The sequence below is a fragment of the Loxodonta africana genome, chromosome 9 (assembly GCF_030014295.1).
Source record: "Loxodonta africana isolate mLoxAfr1 chromosome 9, mLoxAfr1.hap2, whole genome shotgun sequence".
Lineage (NCBI taxonomy): Eukaryota > Metazoa > Chordata > Mammalia > Proboscidea > Elephantidae > Loxodonta > Loxodonta africana.
The window spans coordinates 76,714,886-76,733,215 of NC_087350.1; the positions used below are offsets into that span (position 1 = coordinate 76,714,886).

Genomic DNA, 18,330 nt, shown 5'->3' on the forward strand with positions numbered 1-18,330 from the left:
ACATCTCAGTTGATACTCCATCAATTCCTGGAGCCTTGTTTTTTGCCAGTGCCATCAGAGCAGCTTGGACTTCTTCCTTCAGTACTATCGGTTCCTGATCATATGCCACCTCTTGAAATGGTTGAACATCGACTAATTCTTTTTGGTATAATGACTCTGTCTATTCCTTCCATCTTCTTCTGATGCTCCCTGCGTCGTTTAATATTTTCCCCATAGAATCTTTCACTATTGCAACTCGAGTCTTGAATTTTTTCTTCAGTTCTTTTAGCTTGAGAAACACCGAGCTTCCCTTTCGATTTTCCATCTCTTTGCACACGTCATTATAATACTTTACTTTGTCTTCTTGAGACGCCCTTTGAAATCTTCTGTTCAGTTCTTTTATTTCATCAATTCAACAAACAGATGCAGCACTGGAGGTGCTTACTCGTCCATGCCAAGAAATAATGGAAGACAGCTTCCTGGCCAACTGACTGAAAAGATCCATATTTATGCCTCTCCCCAAGAAAGGTGATCCAACCAAATGTAGAAATTATAGAACAATATTATTAATATCACACGCAAGCAAAATTTTGCTGAAGATCATTCAAAAACGGCTGCAGCGGTATATCGACAGGGAACTGCCAGAAATTCAGGCCCGTTTCAGAAGAGGACATGGAACCAGGGATATCATTGCTGATGTCCAGTGAATCCTGGCTGAAAGCAGAATATACCAGAAGGATGTTTATATGTGTTTTATCGACTACGCAAAGGCATTCAACTGTGTCGATCATAACAAATTACGGATAACATTGCGAAGAATGGCAATTCCAGAACACTTGATTGTGCTCATGAGGAACCTTTACATAGATCAAGAGGCAGTTGTTGTTTGGACAGAACAAGGGGATACTGATTGGTTTAAAGTCAGGAAAGGTGTGCATCAGGGTTGTATTCTTTCACCATACCTATTCAATCTGTATGCTGAGCAAATAATCCGAGAAGCTGGACTATGTGAAGAAGAACGGGGGATCAGGATTGGAGGAAGACTCATTAACAGCTTGTGTTATGCAGATGACACAACCTTGCTTGCTGAAAGTGAAGAGGACTTGAACCACTTACTGATGAAGATCAAAGACCACAGCCTTCAGTACGGATTGCACCTCAACATAAAGAAAATAAAAATCCTCACAACTGGACCAATGAGCCACACCATGATAAACGGAGAAAGATTGAAGTTGTCAAGGATTTCATTTTCCTTGGATCCACAATCAACAGCCATGGAAGGAGCAGTCAAGAAATCAAAAGACACATTGCATTGGGTAAATCTGCTGCAAAGGATCGCTTTAAAGTGTTGAAGAACAAAGACGTTACCTTGAAGACTAAGGTGTGCCTGACCCAAGCCATGGTATTTTCAATCACATCATATGCATGTGAAAGCTGGACAATGAATAAGAAAGACTGAAGAAGAATTGACGCCTTTGAATTGTGGTGTTGGCGAAGAATCTTGAATATACCGTGGGCTGCCAAAAGAACGAACAAATCTGTCTTAGAAGAAGTACAACCAGAATGCTCCTTAGGAGCAAGAATGGCGAGACTGCATCTTACATACTTTGGACATGTTGTCAGGAGGGATCAGTCCCTGGAGAAGGACATCATGCTTGGCAGAATACAGGGTCAGCTGAAAAGCGGAAGACCCTCTACAAGGTGGAGTCACACAGTGGCTGCAACAATGAGCTCAAGCATAATAATTGTAAGGATGACTCAGGACCGGGCATTGTTTCGTTCTGTTTGCATTGGGTCGCTATGAGTCGGAAAGGACTCGACGGCATCTAACAACAACAACATACCTTTGGTAACCCTGGTGGTGTAGTGGTTAAATGCTACAGCTGCTAAGCAAAAGGTAGGCAGTTCAGATCCACAAGGAACTCCTTGGAAACTCTATGGGGCAGTTCTACTCTGTCCTGTAGGGTCACTATGGGTTGTGATCAACTCGAAGGCAATGTAATCAACTCTTAGAAAGGTATCTGATACATGTAAGTGCTATTATATGGCTATTTTATTACAGGCAGTAACACTGGGATTCAAATCCAAGTCTTTCAGACTAAAAATAATATAGTAAAGAAGTAGTTTGAATACAAATAAAGCAGTCTTTGTTCCCATTTTACAGATCAGAAAACTGAAGCTCAAGGGAGTTAAATAACTTAAATGGCAAAATACAGTGTTTTTTATACTGTAACACATTAAGTGAATTTGTACTACATAACTGTATGAGTTGAGTTAAAAAGTAGTAATATTAGGAAATCAAATCCAGCAATATATAAAAAGAATAGTATATCACAACCAAGTGGAGTTTATTCCAGGTATGCAAGGCTAGTTTATAATTCAGCATATTAACAAATAAACAAGAAAAGCTAAGCGATCACATCAGTAGATGGAGAAGAAGCATTGGCAGTATTCAGCATCCATTCATGATAAAAATGCTCAACAAACTAGGAATATAAAGAGACTTCCTTAATCTGATAAAAGGCATCTATGAAAAACCTACAGTGAATATTATATTTAATGGTCAAAGACTGAATGTTTCCCTCTTAAGACTAGGAACTAGGCAAAGATGTCCACTCTTACCATTTCTATTCAGTATCTATAGAAGTCCTAGAAAGTGCAATAAGACAATAAAAATTAATAAAAGGCATTCAGACTGTAAGGGAAAAAAATAAAGCCATCTTTCTTCATAGATGACAAGATTGTCTATGTAGAAATCCCCAATCTACAAAATAGCCCCTAGTGACTTTAGGTTTTCTGCTTAAATGAACAATTGGAAACAAACAAAAAAAAACCTGAAGTATAGCTCAAGAAGAAAAAAATAAAGAACTATCTAAATAAATCTCCCAAAATATGTTCAAGATCTATATGCTAAAAACTGTAAAATGCTGGTGAAAGAAATCTAAGAAGACCAAAATAAGTACAGAGACATTGGTTTGTGGGTTAGAAGACTCAATCTAGTTAAGACGTAAGTTCTCCCCAAATTGAGCTATAGATTTAAGTTAATCCTAGTCAAAATCCCCACTAGGCTTGTTGTAGCTATTGACAAGCTAATTTTGACATTTACATGGAAAGGTAAAGGAACTAGAATAGCCAAAACAGTTATGAAAATGAAACAAACTTGAAAGACTCACACTACCCAATTTTAAGATGTACTGTAAAGCCGGAGTAATTAAAACAGGGTTATATTGGTGAAACAGTAGGTACATTGAGCTCTGGAACAGTCTAGAGATAGACACACAAATATGGTCAATTGATATTTTTTTAAAGTACAAAGGCAATTTGATGGAGAAAGAACATATTTCAACAAATGGTGGTAGACCAACGGAGTATCCACATACAAAAAAAAAAAAAAGCTTCCTACTATCCCTCACACTGTATGAAAAATTAACTCAGAATTAATCATAGACCTAAATGTAAAGGATGAAACTTTAAAGCTGTTACAGCAAACATAGGGGAAACTCTTCATGACCTGGGGCTAGACCAAGAGTTCTTAGAACATCAAAAGCGCTATCCATAAAAGAAAACATTGATAAATTAACTGTTATCAAAATTAAAAACTTGCTCTGCAAAAGGTACTCTTAGAATATGAAGAAGGGATATGGGTGGCAAATAAGCACATACAAAGGTGCTCAACATCATTAGTTATTAGAGAAATGCAAATTAAAACCATAAAGAGATACCATTATACAACTATTACATATAATAATTAATAAAATGCTAACAATACCAATTGTTCATGAAGATGTGGAGCAGCTGAAGCTCTCATACATTGCTGGTGAGATTGCAAAACGATACAGCCACTCTGGAAAACAGCTTGTGAGCTTCAGAAAAAGTTAAACATACACCTACCATAAAAAAAAAAAAAAATTTTTTTTTTTTTTTTACACCTACCATATGACCCATCATTTGTCCTGAGCTATAAAACTTTTTTTTATAAAACTTGCGTTCACATAAAAACTTGTACACAAATGTTCATAATCACCCAAATCTGGAACGAACCCAAATGTCCTTGAATGGGTGAATATATATAAACTAATTATGATCTGTCCACAGAATGGAATACCATTCAGCAGTTAAAAAGGAACAAACGTTTTTATACACAAAACAAAATGGATGAATCTCAGATGTGGTATGCTAAATGAAAGAAGCCAGTGAGTGATTACATGCTGTAGGATGCCATGTATATGACATTCCGGAAAAGGCAAACTGTAGGAACAGAGAATAGATTATTGGTTGTCAGGGATAAGGGAGAAAGGGAAAGTATGACTCTAAAGGGCCGGCCCTTAGGAACCTCTTTGGAGTGTTGGAATTGTTCTGTATTCTGTTGGTAGAGTTATTATAAGATGCTATACATATATGTTACAGCTCATAGAAGTGTAAATCTAAAAAGGTGAACTCTAAAATTTAGAATTCTAAAAAAATTAAAGTATTACTCAATTTGTGTACATTTGTCAAAGCTCATCTAATAGTACACTTAACATTTGTGCATATCACTGTGTCTAAATTTTGCCTCACCTAAAAATAATTGTAAACAAACAAGGTGTTTGGAGGATGGGAGAGAAACATTTAGGTGTTCTAATTAGAAAAATTGTGCCCTAAGGTGTGAAAAAATAATTATTTGTTATGGCAAGGATCTACTTATTTTCCTTTTCAGCAGGTGACTGTGTTGCCTCTCGACATCTTATTGTTGCTTCACTGATTGTCCCTTCCTGCTGGTCACAAGCTAGAGAAGAGCTCTTTTGTAATCTGTTTTTCTACCACATCAATGCAGATTCATCCCATCTCCCTTCTCTTTGCCTTTTGCTCACAATTCTTTCTCTTATCTGTTGACAAGAAAAAAAAAAAAATCAAGTTAGGGAAAAATAGGTGCTGAATGTTCTCTGTGAATTTGTCACATTTAAGATTCAGTCACTCATAAGTTTTTCCTTGAGTAGTAGAAGCAGTTCACACTGTTGGTTGTAATCAGCTTTGGACCCTTATAAAACTAACAGGCTTTGTCTTAAACATTGTAGGCTATTTCTGATTCTGTGGATTGAATGGATATATTTTAGCACTTTGCTGAGGGTGACAGTAGATGATCTCAGATTAAATTTACATTGATCTCCTCTCCATGTTTATCTCCGGTGCATGTGCAATTACTTCAGCACCAGAGAACCTTTCAGAGGCATTCTGTCAATATAGCTACCTGGCAGCCATTTGTATTTGTAAACTGTGCATTTGGCGCCTGCTGGTCTCTGTTGCATTGGAGCTAGTGGGGAGCCAAAATGGGTATACCATGAAGTTATTGGTTAGTACATCTCAGTGGGAGTTATTGAAGGGAAGAAACAGCACTTGTAGGACCTCAGGAGAGGATAAAAAGAGAAAGAAACTGGTAATATTAACACAAGCCAGCTGTTCTTTGCTACCAAAAAATAATGTTTTAAAAAGTCAGTCAACTCCATCAAAGGAATTAAGGTGTTCGTGGACCTGTATGTTATTTCTTATAACAGATATGAAAAACAAAGGGTTTCTATTTAAAATATATAATGGAAAAAAAAAAAAAGCCAAGGTCTCAATAGAAGACAGATAGTTCATATGAGCAGGAATATAAATTAAAACAAACAATGGAAAAAATACTTAATTTCTCAGGAATGTAAATTAAAATACAGGTGTCTTTTACTTGCAAATTAGCAAAATAAATTTTAATAATTAAAAAGCTGGCAAACATTCTGGCAAGACTTGGAAGGACAGACAGTAGGAGCAAAAATTGACTAATGTTTCATAGGTATAGTTTGCCCAAGCTTTGTCAAAGGTTCTTATTATTTTACACTGTATGTAATCCTACTTTACTGGATACTAATCAAGGAAATAGCTACAAAGCAAAAGCCTGATACATGTTTCTTTCGCTCAGATGATCTGTTTTGCTGCTACAAAGCATGTCTCCATCTGGCAAGTTAGTTCATGCATGACTGGTAATTAGGGGAATGATGTCAGTATAAAGTGGAAGTTGTATTTGGTCATGTATCACTTTCCTTGGATTATTTTGAAGTCACCAGAGTACGTTTTTTTCACAGTTAAAGAGATTGCCTTCGTGGTACATGAAGACCTCAAAACAAAAACCAAAACCCTGAAATCCCTGCAGAAGTGCCTCTCTTTAATAAAAGACTAATTTAATGGCCTTGAGAAATGGTTTGCTTTTCAAAATGTTAAGCTATCCCCTGAAGTTGCATTTGGGGTTGAAGAAGTTGTGAAGACATTTTCTGTTGGGTTTAAAAAAAAAAAAAAGGAAAGGCTACACCCTGGTTTAGACTAATTGATGAAAGTGGTTCTTCCTGGCAATGAATACCCTCAAGGACCTGCATCTCAAAGGAGGACTCACAAACTCCAGATTAAGGCTACAACCCTAAACTGACTGACACAGGGTTCAGATGCCAGTAGAGATTGAATAGCGCTAATATTTTTGTTGTTGGTTCACATTAGTTTCTTAGGGCTGCTGTCATAAAGTACTACAAACTGGGTGGTTTAAAACAACAGAAATTTATTCTGTCAAAGTTCTGGGGGTCAGAAGTCCCAAATCAAGGTGTTAGCAGGGCCATGTTCTCTCTGAAGGCTCTACAGAAGTGGTCCCTCCTTACCTCTTCTAGCTTCTAGCGGTCTCAGGGTTTCCTTGGTTTGTGGTAGAATATATCCAATCTTTGCCTCCATCTTCACATGGCTGTCTTTCCTCTGCATCTGTGTGTCTGTCTGTGTCTCGTTGCCTCTTTATATAAGAACAGCAGTCATACTGGGTCAGGGCCCACCCTACTCCCATATGACCGCATGTTAATTACATTTTTGTCTTAGTTGTCTAGTGCTGCTATAACAGAAATACCACAAGTGGATGGTTTTAACAAAGAGAAATTTATTCTCTCACAGTCTAATAGGCTACAAGTCCAAATTCAGGACATCTGCTTTGGAGGAAGGCTTTCTCTCTCTGTTGGCCTTCTCATCAGTCTTCCCCTGGACTAGGAGCTTCTCCACTCAGGGACCCTGGGTCCAAAGGACGAGCTCTGTTCCCAGCACTGCTTTCTTGGTGGTATGAGGTTCCCATGTCCCTCTGTTAATTCTCTCTTATATCTTGAAAGAGATTGGCTTAAGACACTATATGATCTTGTAGATCTTATCAGCATAACTGCCGATAATCCATCTTACTACATCATAGTGATAGGATGTACAACACATAGGGAAATAACACAAAATGGTGGACAGTCACATAATACTGGGACTCATGGCCCAGCTAAGTTGACAGATATTTTGGGGGGACACATTTCAATCCATGACAGTCTGCAAAGCTGTTTTCAAGTAAGCTCACATTTTTAGGTACCAAGGGTGAGAACTTGAACATAATTTTGTTGGGGGAGGGGAGGCTGGGATCGGAAGGGTTACAAAGCAACCTGTAGTAAGATTCTCAGTAGCATAATGCTGTAGTTACAAAGCTGCTTAGATTTTAGTGTTTAGCCCCTAACACTGTTTTTCTCTTGAGCCCTGTTGTTTTATTTTTTTTTTAACTGTGCTTTGAGTGAAAGTTTACACAGCAGCTTGGTTTCCTGTTCAATAATTTGTACGCAGAGTGTTCCAAGACATTGGTTGCAATCTTCAAAATGTGTCAGCACTCTCCCCACTTCTACCCTGAGTTCTCTGCTTCCATTCTTCCAGTTTTCCTGCCCCTTCCTGCCTTCTCATCTTTGCTTTTGGGCAGATGTTGCCCTTTTGGTCTCCTATAGTTGATTGGTCTCAGGAGCACTTTCTTCACAGGTGTTACTGTTTATTTTTATAGGCCAGTTTATTATTTGGCTGAAAGGTGATCTTCAGGAGTGACTTCAGATCCAAGTGAGAAGAGTGACTAAGGGCTGTAGTCTCAGGGGTTCCTCCAGTCTCTGTAAGACCAAGAAGTTTGGTCTTTTGTATGAACTTGTATTTTGTTCTACATTTTTCTCCTGTTTTGTCAGGAACTCTCTATTATGATCCTGGTCAGCGCGTTTGGCAGTGGTAGCTGGGCACCATCTAGTTCTTGTGGTCTTGGGCTAAAGGAGGCTGCAGTTTGTGTGAGCTAATTGCTTCCTTGAGTCTGGTTTTCATCAGCCTCCTTTGCTCCATATGGGAAGAGACCAATAGTTGTATCTTAGGTGGCCACTCAAAAGCTCTTAAGACCACAGACGCTACTCACTAAAGTAGGATGTAGAACATTGACTTTATGAACTGGTATGCCAGTTGACCTAGATGTCCTCCGAGACTATGGTCTCTAGCCCTCAAGCCCAATAACAGTCCCATGAAGTGTTTGGTTATGTCTAAGAAGTTCCCCTGACTGTGCTTGCTGTGTGCTCCATAAGAGCTCAGCTGCTAGCCAAAAGGTTGGCAGTTCGAATCCACCAGTCACTCCTTGGAAACCCTATGGGGCAGTTCTACTCTGTCCTGTAGGGTCGCTGTGAGTCAGGATTGATGAAAGGCAATGGGTTTGGTTTTTGGTTTATACATGCAGCATGTACAAATACGTATGTAGAAATATCCACAACTTAGTCTATATATGCACATGGGTGTTGTCCCATATGTCCCCCCACACCTATTCAGCATACATATCTGCCCGCGTATCCGCTCATAAATTATTGTTTTTTATTACTGTTGTTGCGGAGTTGGGTATGTTGTAGAATTTAACATAATGGCCTTTTATTCTTACGTACCTCTCAGTGCCTTCCTTTACCTTGGTCATGTTGTACTGACTTCCCCTGTATTGTGTATGGCCTTTCTCTTCACCAAAGTTAACACGTGGCTACTGTCTAGTTAGTGGTTACCCCTCCCCCCATCTCTATAAACATCAAAGAATGTTACTTTCTGTGCGTAAACCTTTTTTAAACTTTTTGTAATAGTGCCTCATGCTATATTTGTCCTTTTGTGATTGACTTATTTCACTCAGCATAGTGTTGTTCAGAGTCATCCATATTGTGAGATGTTTCACAGCTTTGTCATTATTCTTTATTGTTGCTTAGTATTCCATTGTGTGTATGTACCACAGATTTTTTTATCCATTCATCAGGTGATCAGCATTTATGTTGTTTCCATCTTTTTGCTATTGTGAATAATGCTGCAATGAATATGGGTGTGCATATGCCTATCCTTATCACGGCTCTTATTTCTCTAGGATATATGCCTAGGAGTAGGATTGCCAGATCCTATGGTATTTCTATTTCTAGCTTTTTAAGGAAGCGCCATATAGTTTTCCATAGCGGTTGTACCATTTTACATTTCCACCAGCAATGTGTAAGAGTTCCAATCTCCCCACAACCTCACCAGCAGTTGTTTTCTGATTTTTGGATCAGTGCCATTCTTGGGGTGAGATGGTATGTCATTGTAGTTTTGATTTGCATCTCTTTAATATGTTCGTTAGCTATCTGAATGCTTCTTTGGAAAACTGCTTGTTCATGTTCTTTGCCTGTTTTTTAGTTGGATTGTTTGTCTTTTTGTTGTTGAGGTGTTGAAGTTTTGTATAAATTTTAGAGGTTAGACCTTTGTTGGATATGTCGTAATCAAAATTTTTTTCCCAGTGTGTAGGTTCTGTTTTTACTCTTTGGAAGAAGTCTTTTGGTGAGCATAAATCCAAAAAAAAACTAAATTTGTTGCCGTTGAGTCAGTTCAACTCATAGCGACCCTGTAGGACAGACTAGAACTGCCCCATAGAGTTTCCAAGGCTGTAAATCTTTACAGAAGCAGACAGCCACATCTTTCTCCCACAGAGCAGCTGGTGGATTCAAACTGCTGACCTTTTGGTTAGGAGGTGAGCATCTTAACCACTGCTCCACCAGGGCTTCTGGATGAGTGTAAGTCTTTAATTTTTAGGCGGTCCCATTTATCTAGTTTATCTTCTGTTATTTGTGCATTTTTATGTTTGGTATTCTGTTTATGCTGTATATTAGGGCCCCTAGCATTGTTCCTATTTTTTCTTCCATGATCTTTATGGTTTTAGGTCTTTGATCTATTTTGAGTTAGTTTTTTATATATGGTGTGAACTTTGGCTCCTGTTCCATTTTTTCTGCAGACAGAGACTTTTCCTTCCCTATTTAATGGACTTTGACCCTTTGTCAAAGATCAGCTGTCCGTAGGTAGATAGATTTACTTCTGCCTTCTCAATTCTGTTCCATTGGTCTGTGTGTCTGTCATTGCACCAGTAGCAGGCTGTTTTGACTACCGTGGCTGTGTAGTAGTTTCTGAGATCAGGTAGCGTGAGGCCTCCTAATTTGTTGTTGTTCTTCAGTAGTACTTTACTTATCATGGGCCTCTGTCCTTTCCATATAAAGTTGATTAGTTTTTCCACGTCATTAAAGAATGTTATTGGAATTTGGATCCGGATCGCATTGTATTTGTAGATCGCTTTGGGTAGTATTGACATTTTCACAATGTTAATTCTTCCTATCCAGGAACCTAGTATGTTTTTCCATTTATGTAGGTCTCTTTTGGTTCCTTGCGGTAGTGTTTTGTAGTTTTCTTTGTGTAAATCTTTTACGTCCCTAGTTAGATTTATTCCTAAGTATTTTATCTTTTGGGGGTGTGTTGTAAATGGTATTGTTTTCCTGATTTCCTTTTCAGAGTTCTCTTTGTTAGTGTAGAGGAATCCAATGATTTCATATGGTGATCTTACACCATGACACTTTGCTGAATCCTTTTATTAGTTCCAGTAATTTTCTTGTGAATCTCTGGGATTTTCTATGTATAGGATCATATCATCTGCGACTAGGGGTAGTTTTACTTCTTCCTTACCTGTTTGGATGCCCTTTATTTCCATTTCTAGCCTTATTGCTCTAGCTACAACTTCTAGTACAAATTGAATAAAAGTGATAATAAAGGACATCCTTGTGGTCTGTGTTCTCAAGGTGGGCCCTGTTATTTTTAGTGTGATTTTTACAGAACATAAGGTTTTTTCGTTGCACATCCATAATTAAAGAAAATATTTTTTATATAAATGCCCAAAAATAAAGGATAGTCAAGTAAGTGTGGGTACAGCATCTCAGTAGACGATGATGCATCCGTTAAAATTATTAGCATGGAAAATTTTCTGTGAAACAAGTGCAAAAGTACTACATGAAACTGAACGTCTAGGTACCATCATTATAACTGTGTAAAAATGTTCTACATATACCTGGCCTCTAACAATTATGGTAGGATGGTGGGATTGTAGGTAAAATTTAAGAAGCAAGATTAATTTTATAAAGTTATTAAAATAGCAGTAAGTCCATTTTAACAGTTTAAGCTAATTTTATATTCGATTTTTGGTTTTAGACTTCCTGGAAAACTCAAGCAGTTCGTATTTGACTTACATTCTGGAAAACTGCACAGAGAATTTCATCATGGGCCCGACCCAACTCTTGATAACGCCCCAGGACAGGTGGGACTCTTGTCTGTTTTTCATTGGGAACTCTCTGTTTCCTTTTTTCTTTTTCAGTTAGTCCTGAAGAAGATCTAAAACTCTTGTGTAAGCATGAGTTTCTGCTCCCGAATGCCTTTGTAGAGAGGTTCTGGACAGATTCTAGAAAAGATACAAATTAAACTGCTTTTTCATTTATTTTTTAAATTTTAGAGCTTCAGCAGTGTTGCAAGAATGTTATAGTTTCTTGATGATATAAACTAAGGTGTTCTGATATTACCTCTGTGGAATATGATTATAAAAAAAAGGGCTAAATTCAGTTGACTTCAGATAGAAGTAGGAAGTAGGACTTGGAAAGAGATCATTGAATAAATTAATGGATTCCGTGAATTGTTCAAGCCTTCCTCTGCAGCTGGGTGATTGACCACACTATAATGATTTGCTGTTCCCGCTAAACCATCCTAAGGGCCCTCACCAATATAGTATTCTTAATGCTCAAGACATACGGTTTAATGTGGCTTTCCCATTTGGGATTTAGAATGCCCGACTACTATTTATCAAAAGTTTCTATTTGCTTTTTTATACTCAGAATTTTCCTAGTTCTACCTTGTAACTTCAGTTGCAAAAAATTTCTATATTCCTGATTTATTAAACACACTTGAGTTTGAGTGGCACAGACAGTTAAGAGCTCGGCTACTAACCGAAAGGCAGTCACATATGTTACCATGATACTAAGAAGGAAGATGAAAGATACCAAAACCTTCCTATTCCATATGCCACTATTTCGACCAAAATACTTCCATTTATAAAAGAAAAATAAAAACTGAGTGAGTTTTTCTTTACCTTATTTAACATCAAATTAGTTTCTGAGTCAAGAGCTCCCTGTAGAAATCTGATTAAATGCTTTTTCTTTAAAACCTAAGGTCGGGTTTTCTTTGATAATTAAGCAAGTATAGAAGCAAGCAACAACCCAAAGGTGATTATTTTCTTCAGAAAAGAAGGCCTACATAGTATTTTATAAGATTAGGAAAAGCACTTTATCATTATTGTATTAGCCTTATTTGTTTCAGAGCCCTCGTGGCACAGTGGTTAAGTGCTCAGCTGCTAACCAAAAGGTCAGCAGTTCGAAACCCAATGGGGTAGTTCTGCTCTGTCCTATAGGGTCACTATGAGTTGGAATCGGGCAACGGGTTTTGGTTTTTATTTGTTTCAACTGACCCATTGGACAGTGAACTTCTTGTATTTTATTTATTCATCTTTGTATACCAGTACACAGTAGACACCAAATACATGTTTCTTTTACGGTAATAAATTTCAGCTTAATTAATCCAAACATCTGCCTCACCAAAAATATATACATATATTAGGGAGAAGGAACATGACAAGGTTTCCATTTATAATGGGAATATGTCATCATATAGAGTATTTAATATATGCACTGTGTGCCTATATCAGTCAGCTACAGGGGATATTAAAACAATGACAGTCATGTGTGTCCTTGAGCTCACAGTGTGGAGATAGAGGATAGACTGCCTTTCTATAAAATTCTTGAAAGCCACTCTCAGAGTTTAACTGTGTTTTTTGTCTACTGTTGGTGCACAAGTAAAATACTGTAGAAATTAATTTCTTGCAGCATAGAAGAATTTGTTTTCCTCCTTATTTCAACAAAGTTTTAATAATTTCTGGCATCCAGGTAATTGATAAATAAGAGCTGTATCTACGATGCCTTTAATTCTCTTAGTAATCATTTATAAGTTGCAGGGCTGTGGACATTTTAGGGTTGTGCTACTTCTAAAGAATATTATAGGAAAGCACTCAGGTGTCAGCAAACTACACCTCAGCGAACAATAGGTCCATAGTTCTGTATCTCACGTCTCCGTGGTAACCCTGCCCTGGAGAATCTGAATGGGGCATTTAAAATGAGAAAAGCAAGATTTCAGACATATAAACTTGTCTTTGGCACACAGTTGCTGTGTTTTATTGATGAACCAGGAAATACTTAGAGGGCAACTACTATTCGTCTAATAAAACCAAACCAAACCCACTGTCTGCTGCGCCAATTTGAGCCAATTCCAACTTATGGCACCCCATAGGGTTTCCAAGGCTTTGACGGAAGCAGATGCCACATCTCCCCCTCCCTCTGCTTGGAGCCACTGGTGACCTTGAACCATCAACCTTTCGGTTAGCAGTCAGTCGCTTTAACCACTGTACCACCAGGGCTCCTTACTATTCATCTAATACTCTAGTTAAAATATTACAGCTCCATAAAATATTGATATGAAAATGTTTTATTCTTTTGTAGGAATCCCAAGATGTAGCAAGCAGTCCACCGGAGAGCTCCTTCCAGAAGCTAGCACCCAGTGAATATAGGTATACTTTATTGAGGGATCGAGATGAGCTTTAAAAACTTGAAAAACAATTTGCAAGCCTTTCAAACAGCAGCATCAATTTATGTGGTGGAAATAGTAAACCTATATTTTCATAATTCTCTGTATTTTTATTTTGAATAAACTGAAACACGTTTTGGGTTTTTATTTTTATTTTTTTCTCCCCTGATTTAAAATGCATTGTCATTTAACATAGCCTCTTTTTAAAATCTGCTAGGGTTAAAAAAAAATAAAAACCAGAGGCCTTTCTTTGCTTTAAATCTGTCCTGTAAAACTTCTATAAATCAAGTGAAAGGTGGCATTGCCAGAGACATACCGTTAACTTGCACTATTAGGTTAGGGAGGACTTTGGGGTGTTTCCTGTGTAGTATGCGCTTTTCTTTTTTTTCTTTCATAATGATCAGTTCTGTTGGTATTTTCAGTATCACATTCTCAAAGCTAAGGGGCTATATATTCTGGATACTTGGGAGGGGAATAAATTAAAATTTTCACGCTGTGTACTGTGTTTTACTGATTGGTCGGATATTGCTTATGAAAATCCCATAGTGGTATTTTTTGGACTCTTAATGTGTAACTTAAACATACTATGAAGAGGAGGAGAGCCATAAGCCAGAACATTTGGCAGGAATTGTCCTTATGAATCAAGAAAAAGAAAATGAAAAGTGTTATTAAATTTGTATGTGTTTATCTAAAAAAGTGGCATATGGATGGCATTTAAAACTTCAGATGAATTTTATCAAAATCTGGGAAAGTTACTAGTGGAGCAGGTTATCACTGTTGAACGAGATGACTTTTAAGCCTCTTCCAAACCATGAGACTTCAGTTTCCAAAGAGGAAAAACCAGCCGAGAAAATTTATTTCAATATTTCTAACCTCTTTCTGTCTACTAGAGTCTTGTTATAGCTGTATAGATCAAAAACAAAGACAAATAAGGATCATAAGCTTTTAATTTTTTTTCCATTGTAAAGTTGCCAGAGGACCCTCCCGCCTCTGGCTTCCCTGACTTCCCAGGCCTGCGTTGTACAGTCAGATGGGTCCCTGTGCCAGGCGTCAATACTGCCAGGGAACAAAACCAGAGGGAGGGGACCCTCCACATTGTATCAGGAAGCCCAATGCCAGAGGACAGACAGGTTCAAAATTGACTTTCCTCAGGGCCTGGGTTGGTGCTATAGGTTGAGTCATTTTTATACTTGGGGTATAAGTCAATCCCAGTTTGGGGAAAGATTATTTTTAAGCTTAAAAGGCTAACACGTGCCATTATATGTAGTATGTAATATATGTAACATCTTCCAATTCTTTTAAAATAATATGAATATTTATAATGGATATTTAATTGTTATTTTTAAAAAATCAGCCTAGAATTTTTAATTATGCATGATTTATCCATAGTTTTGTTCAAAAAAATAAATGTTAATAAGATGGTAAGGGGCATGTTTAATACATTTTACCAGATTGTGAACTAGAAAAGCAGAACAGAGCTCCCACAGGTTGGTTAGTCCTTAGTCCTGTTCTCATCGTTGCTTTTAATCAATAACTTGAGTGAAATCAGAAGTTGTGATCTTTAGGTCAGAAGATGGACCAAATCTGAGGGGTTCAGAATGAAAATTCACAAACATCGAACGAGCTAGCCCAGATGACCAAAAGCAGCACATACAACGAACTGGAATAAAACTTTAATCCTGTAATTGGGTTAAAAAACAATAAAAGTTACTGTCCCAGTATGAGTTAGAGAGACCTAGTTTGAGAGTAATTCTTATGAAAAAGGCTTCAAGGAGCACATGTTCAGTGTGGCTTAAGATAATTGAGTGACTATTAAAAAAAGTGAATGGATTTGAGGATGCATCATTTAGGCTTCCTGCATGTTGGGATGTAGGCTATCACCCTGTGCCTATCATTGTCATCTTTAGACTGAGGTCAGTGATGGCAAGGATACTGAGTTTTATGTCTGTGTCACCAGTGCCTAGCATCTCTGGGCACTTAGTCGTCATGAAATGTTTATTGAATGAATGAAAAGCAGTGTGACCTTGGGTAATTGTTTCACTCCTGATGGGCTCAACTTATAAGGAATTGGTGCTCAGTTTTATAAAAGGTCATTAACAAGCTCAAGTGTATTCCATGAAAAGATAACTAAGATCATAAGAGGTTTTGAAACATAGGTGTTAAGGCTGTTTTCCTTGGAGAAAACTCTGGTCTGAGAGCAATCTTTAGGTATTTGAAGGGCTGTCATTGTCTAGGCCCCAGGTGTTGAACCCTAGGATTGGCGAGAAGCCATGGGGAAGATTTCAGTTTGACATTTATTCAGTGCAAGCTTATTGGTACCATAGTATGTGTTAAAGGGGATACAAAGATGAGTAAAGCGTAAGTTCTTCCCTAGAATTGCTTACAGTCTAGTTGGGAGATAGATGTGTAAACAAATGAGTGTCATAGGTGCTTTGATGTGAAGATAGGAAAATATGGAGGTTAATGGGACATAAAGGAACAGTCAGCTCCAAAGATTTCATTGAGATTTTATGCTGAGATTTTTAAAGATGAATAGGTATTCTTCAGGAGGTAGGGATCTGGGTGGAGGAAATAATTGGAGCAGAGGAATCAAACAGCATAACGCATTATGAAAAGCAAACAGTTCTTGCAGTAAGGCTAGTGCATGAAGGGGATGCCTGTAGCTAAGAAGCTGAGAAAAGAGGTTGGAGAAAGAACTGGTAGCTGATCATGCAGGGCCTTGTATGCTAAGCAAAGGGATTTGTAGACAGTAGAGATTCACAAACAGATCTTAAACAGGGAAGTGTGCACATAGTTAAGTTTTAGAATGAACGCTATGGATGAAGGTCTAGGTATAAAACGAGCCTAGCAGAGGAGATGTGATGGCCAGAACTAAGGCAGTGACAGCAGGAATGAAGAGGAGCGGACACAAGAGATAACAAAGATGTAGATTCCACAGGAATTTGTTACCAACTGAATGTAGAAAGAGAAATAAGGACTCTGCATTAATTCAGTAGTAACCCAGCGGCACAAATGGTAAAGCGCTAAACTGCTAGCCAAGAGGTGGGCAGTTTGGACCTGCCCAGAGGTGCCTTGGAAGAAAGATCTGGCTGTCTGCTTCCCAAAGGTATCAGCCTTGAAAACCCAATGGAGCAGTTGTACTCTGCACACATGGGGTCACCATGAGTTGGAATTGACAGCAACCAAAAACAACAACCACCCAGCTTGAAACTTAGACTTTTTCCCCTCTGACGCATAAATCAGAGACAGAAAGCTATGGGTGGAATTTTTTGTCTAATCTACTCTGCGCCTCTGGCTCCTCAGCTGTGAGAAGGGCATTCAAGCCTAGACTGAAGAACACAGTTGAGTTGCAAAATCAAAACTAGGAACAGGCCTTCCTACTTCTCAGCTCACTGCCTCTTCCAGTTTTCCAAAAACTGTTCCAGTACTGAGGGGGACCATAAAAGGATGAAAACTCACTTAAGATGAAATTCTGACTGAAAGAATTTTTTAAAAAGTCAAATGAACCTAGAGAGGAAGATGGAGAATGGGCATCTAAAGCCTCTAGCGCAGCTGCCTAGAGAGCGCTGATGAAGGCCAGTCAGAGATTAAAGAGGGCAGGTACAGAGGAAGGAAAAAGCAGCATGATAAAGGCCAAAAAGAGGAGAGTGAAATATAAAACCATATTGGAAGTGTTAAAGGTAGAATGAGCTTAAAGTTGCCAAAAATGCTGAAATTGCCAAAAACTTTTTTTTTTTTAACCTGAGTGAGGGCAAAAGAAGAATGGATGAAGTAGTATAATGGACTGACAATCAGGAAAAGCAGAATGACTCAATTTTTTTTCCCTCTGACAAGGAGGTATAGTCCAGCTGGAAAAAGATAAAATGGCATAAACAGAATTGCAAAAATGAGAAATAAAAAAAAACCTTCCTACCGTAAATGATTTCAGGACTTAGGCCCAGATCTACATCCCAGAGAGCTGCCCAAAGTCGCAAATGCTTTCCGTTAGTAACTACTGGGAGTTTTTGAGAAACTATAGAGAATGTAGGGTAACATACTGGAAACAGGCAAATAATTTTTCAGTTTTGGAAATAACTATAGTTAATAGCTTTAGCTATTTTTCTAAAGTAAAACATCTTGGGAACCATACTAGAACATCAGTAGTCTGTACTGGGGGCAAAGATTTAAATAGGTATAAAATACAAAACCATTATAATTTTTTTTTTAAACCCTTTCAAACGCAGTGTTGAAAGTTTCTGAAGACAGTAAGTTTCAGGACTTTAAGTTGTTTTATGCTGATTATGATTGTTTAATGTGTTCGTTAAAGCAGGTTGGATAGGGCCTCTGCTTGGCAACTGTTTTTAGCTGTGTTTTAATTTTTGTATGTATTTCCAAGTAATAAAACTATATTTATAAAATATTTCTATATTTGAGACTCTTTACTAATTCACTTTGTCACAAATAATTTTGTCTTGTGAACACTTTACTCAGAATCCAGATGACCAGAGTCATAAGCTTTTCCAAGTTAAAAGTTATTTTCTAGATCCTTTCACTGTACTTGAATCAAAATGG

At 37.8% G+C, this 18,330-nt stretch overlaps 2 protein-coding genes across 6 annotated transcripts in view; one reads left to right on the forward strand and one right to left on the reverse strand.

The window, feature by feature from the left end:
* Positions 1-14,275, forward strand: part of ERP44 (endoplasmic reticulum protein 44) — a 93,129-nt gene extending 78,854 nt beyond the window's left edge. For all 5 annotated transcript variants that reach the window (XM_010587799.3, XM_023545101.2, XM_023545100.2 and 2 more), the window contains 2 exons: positions 11,308-11,413; positions 13,695-14,275. In XM_010587799.3, the coding sequence (XP_010586101.1) occupies positions 11,308-11,413; positions 13,695-13,796 (208 nt within the window). In that variant the 3' untranslated portion in view covers positions 13,797-14,275. The remainder of the gene's footprint in view (positions 1-11,307; positions 11,414-13,694) is intronic.
* The window catches only part of STX17 (syntaxin 17), a 73,840-nt gene continuing 66,917 nt past the window's right edge, over positions 11,408-18,330 (reverse strand). The window contains exon 8 of the mRNA XM_064291666.1: positions 11,408-11,554. Coding sequence (XP_064147736.1) covers positions 11,471-11,554 — 84 coding nt within the window. The 3' untranslated portion in view covers positions 11,408-11,470. The remainder of the gene's footprint in view (positions 11,555-18,330) is intronic.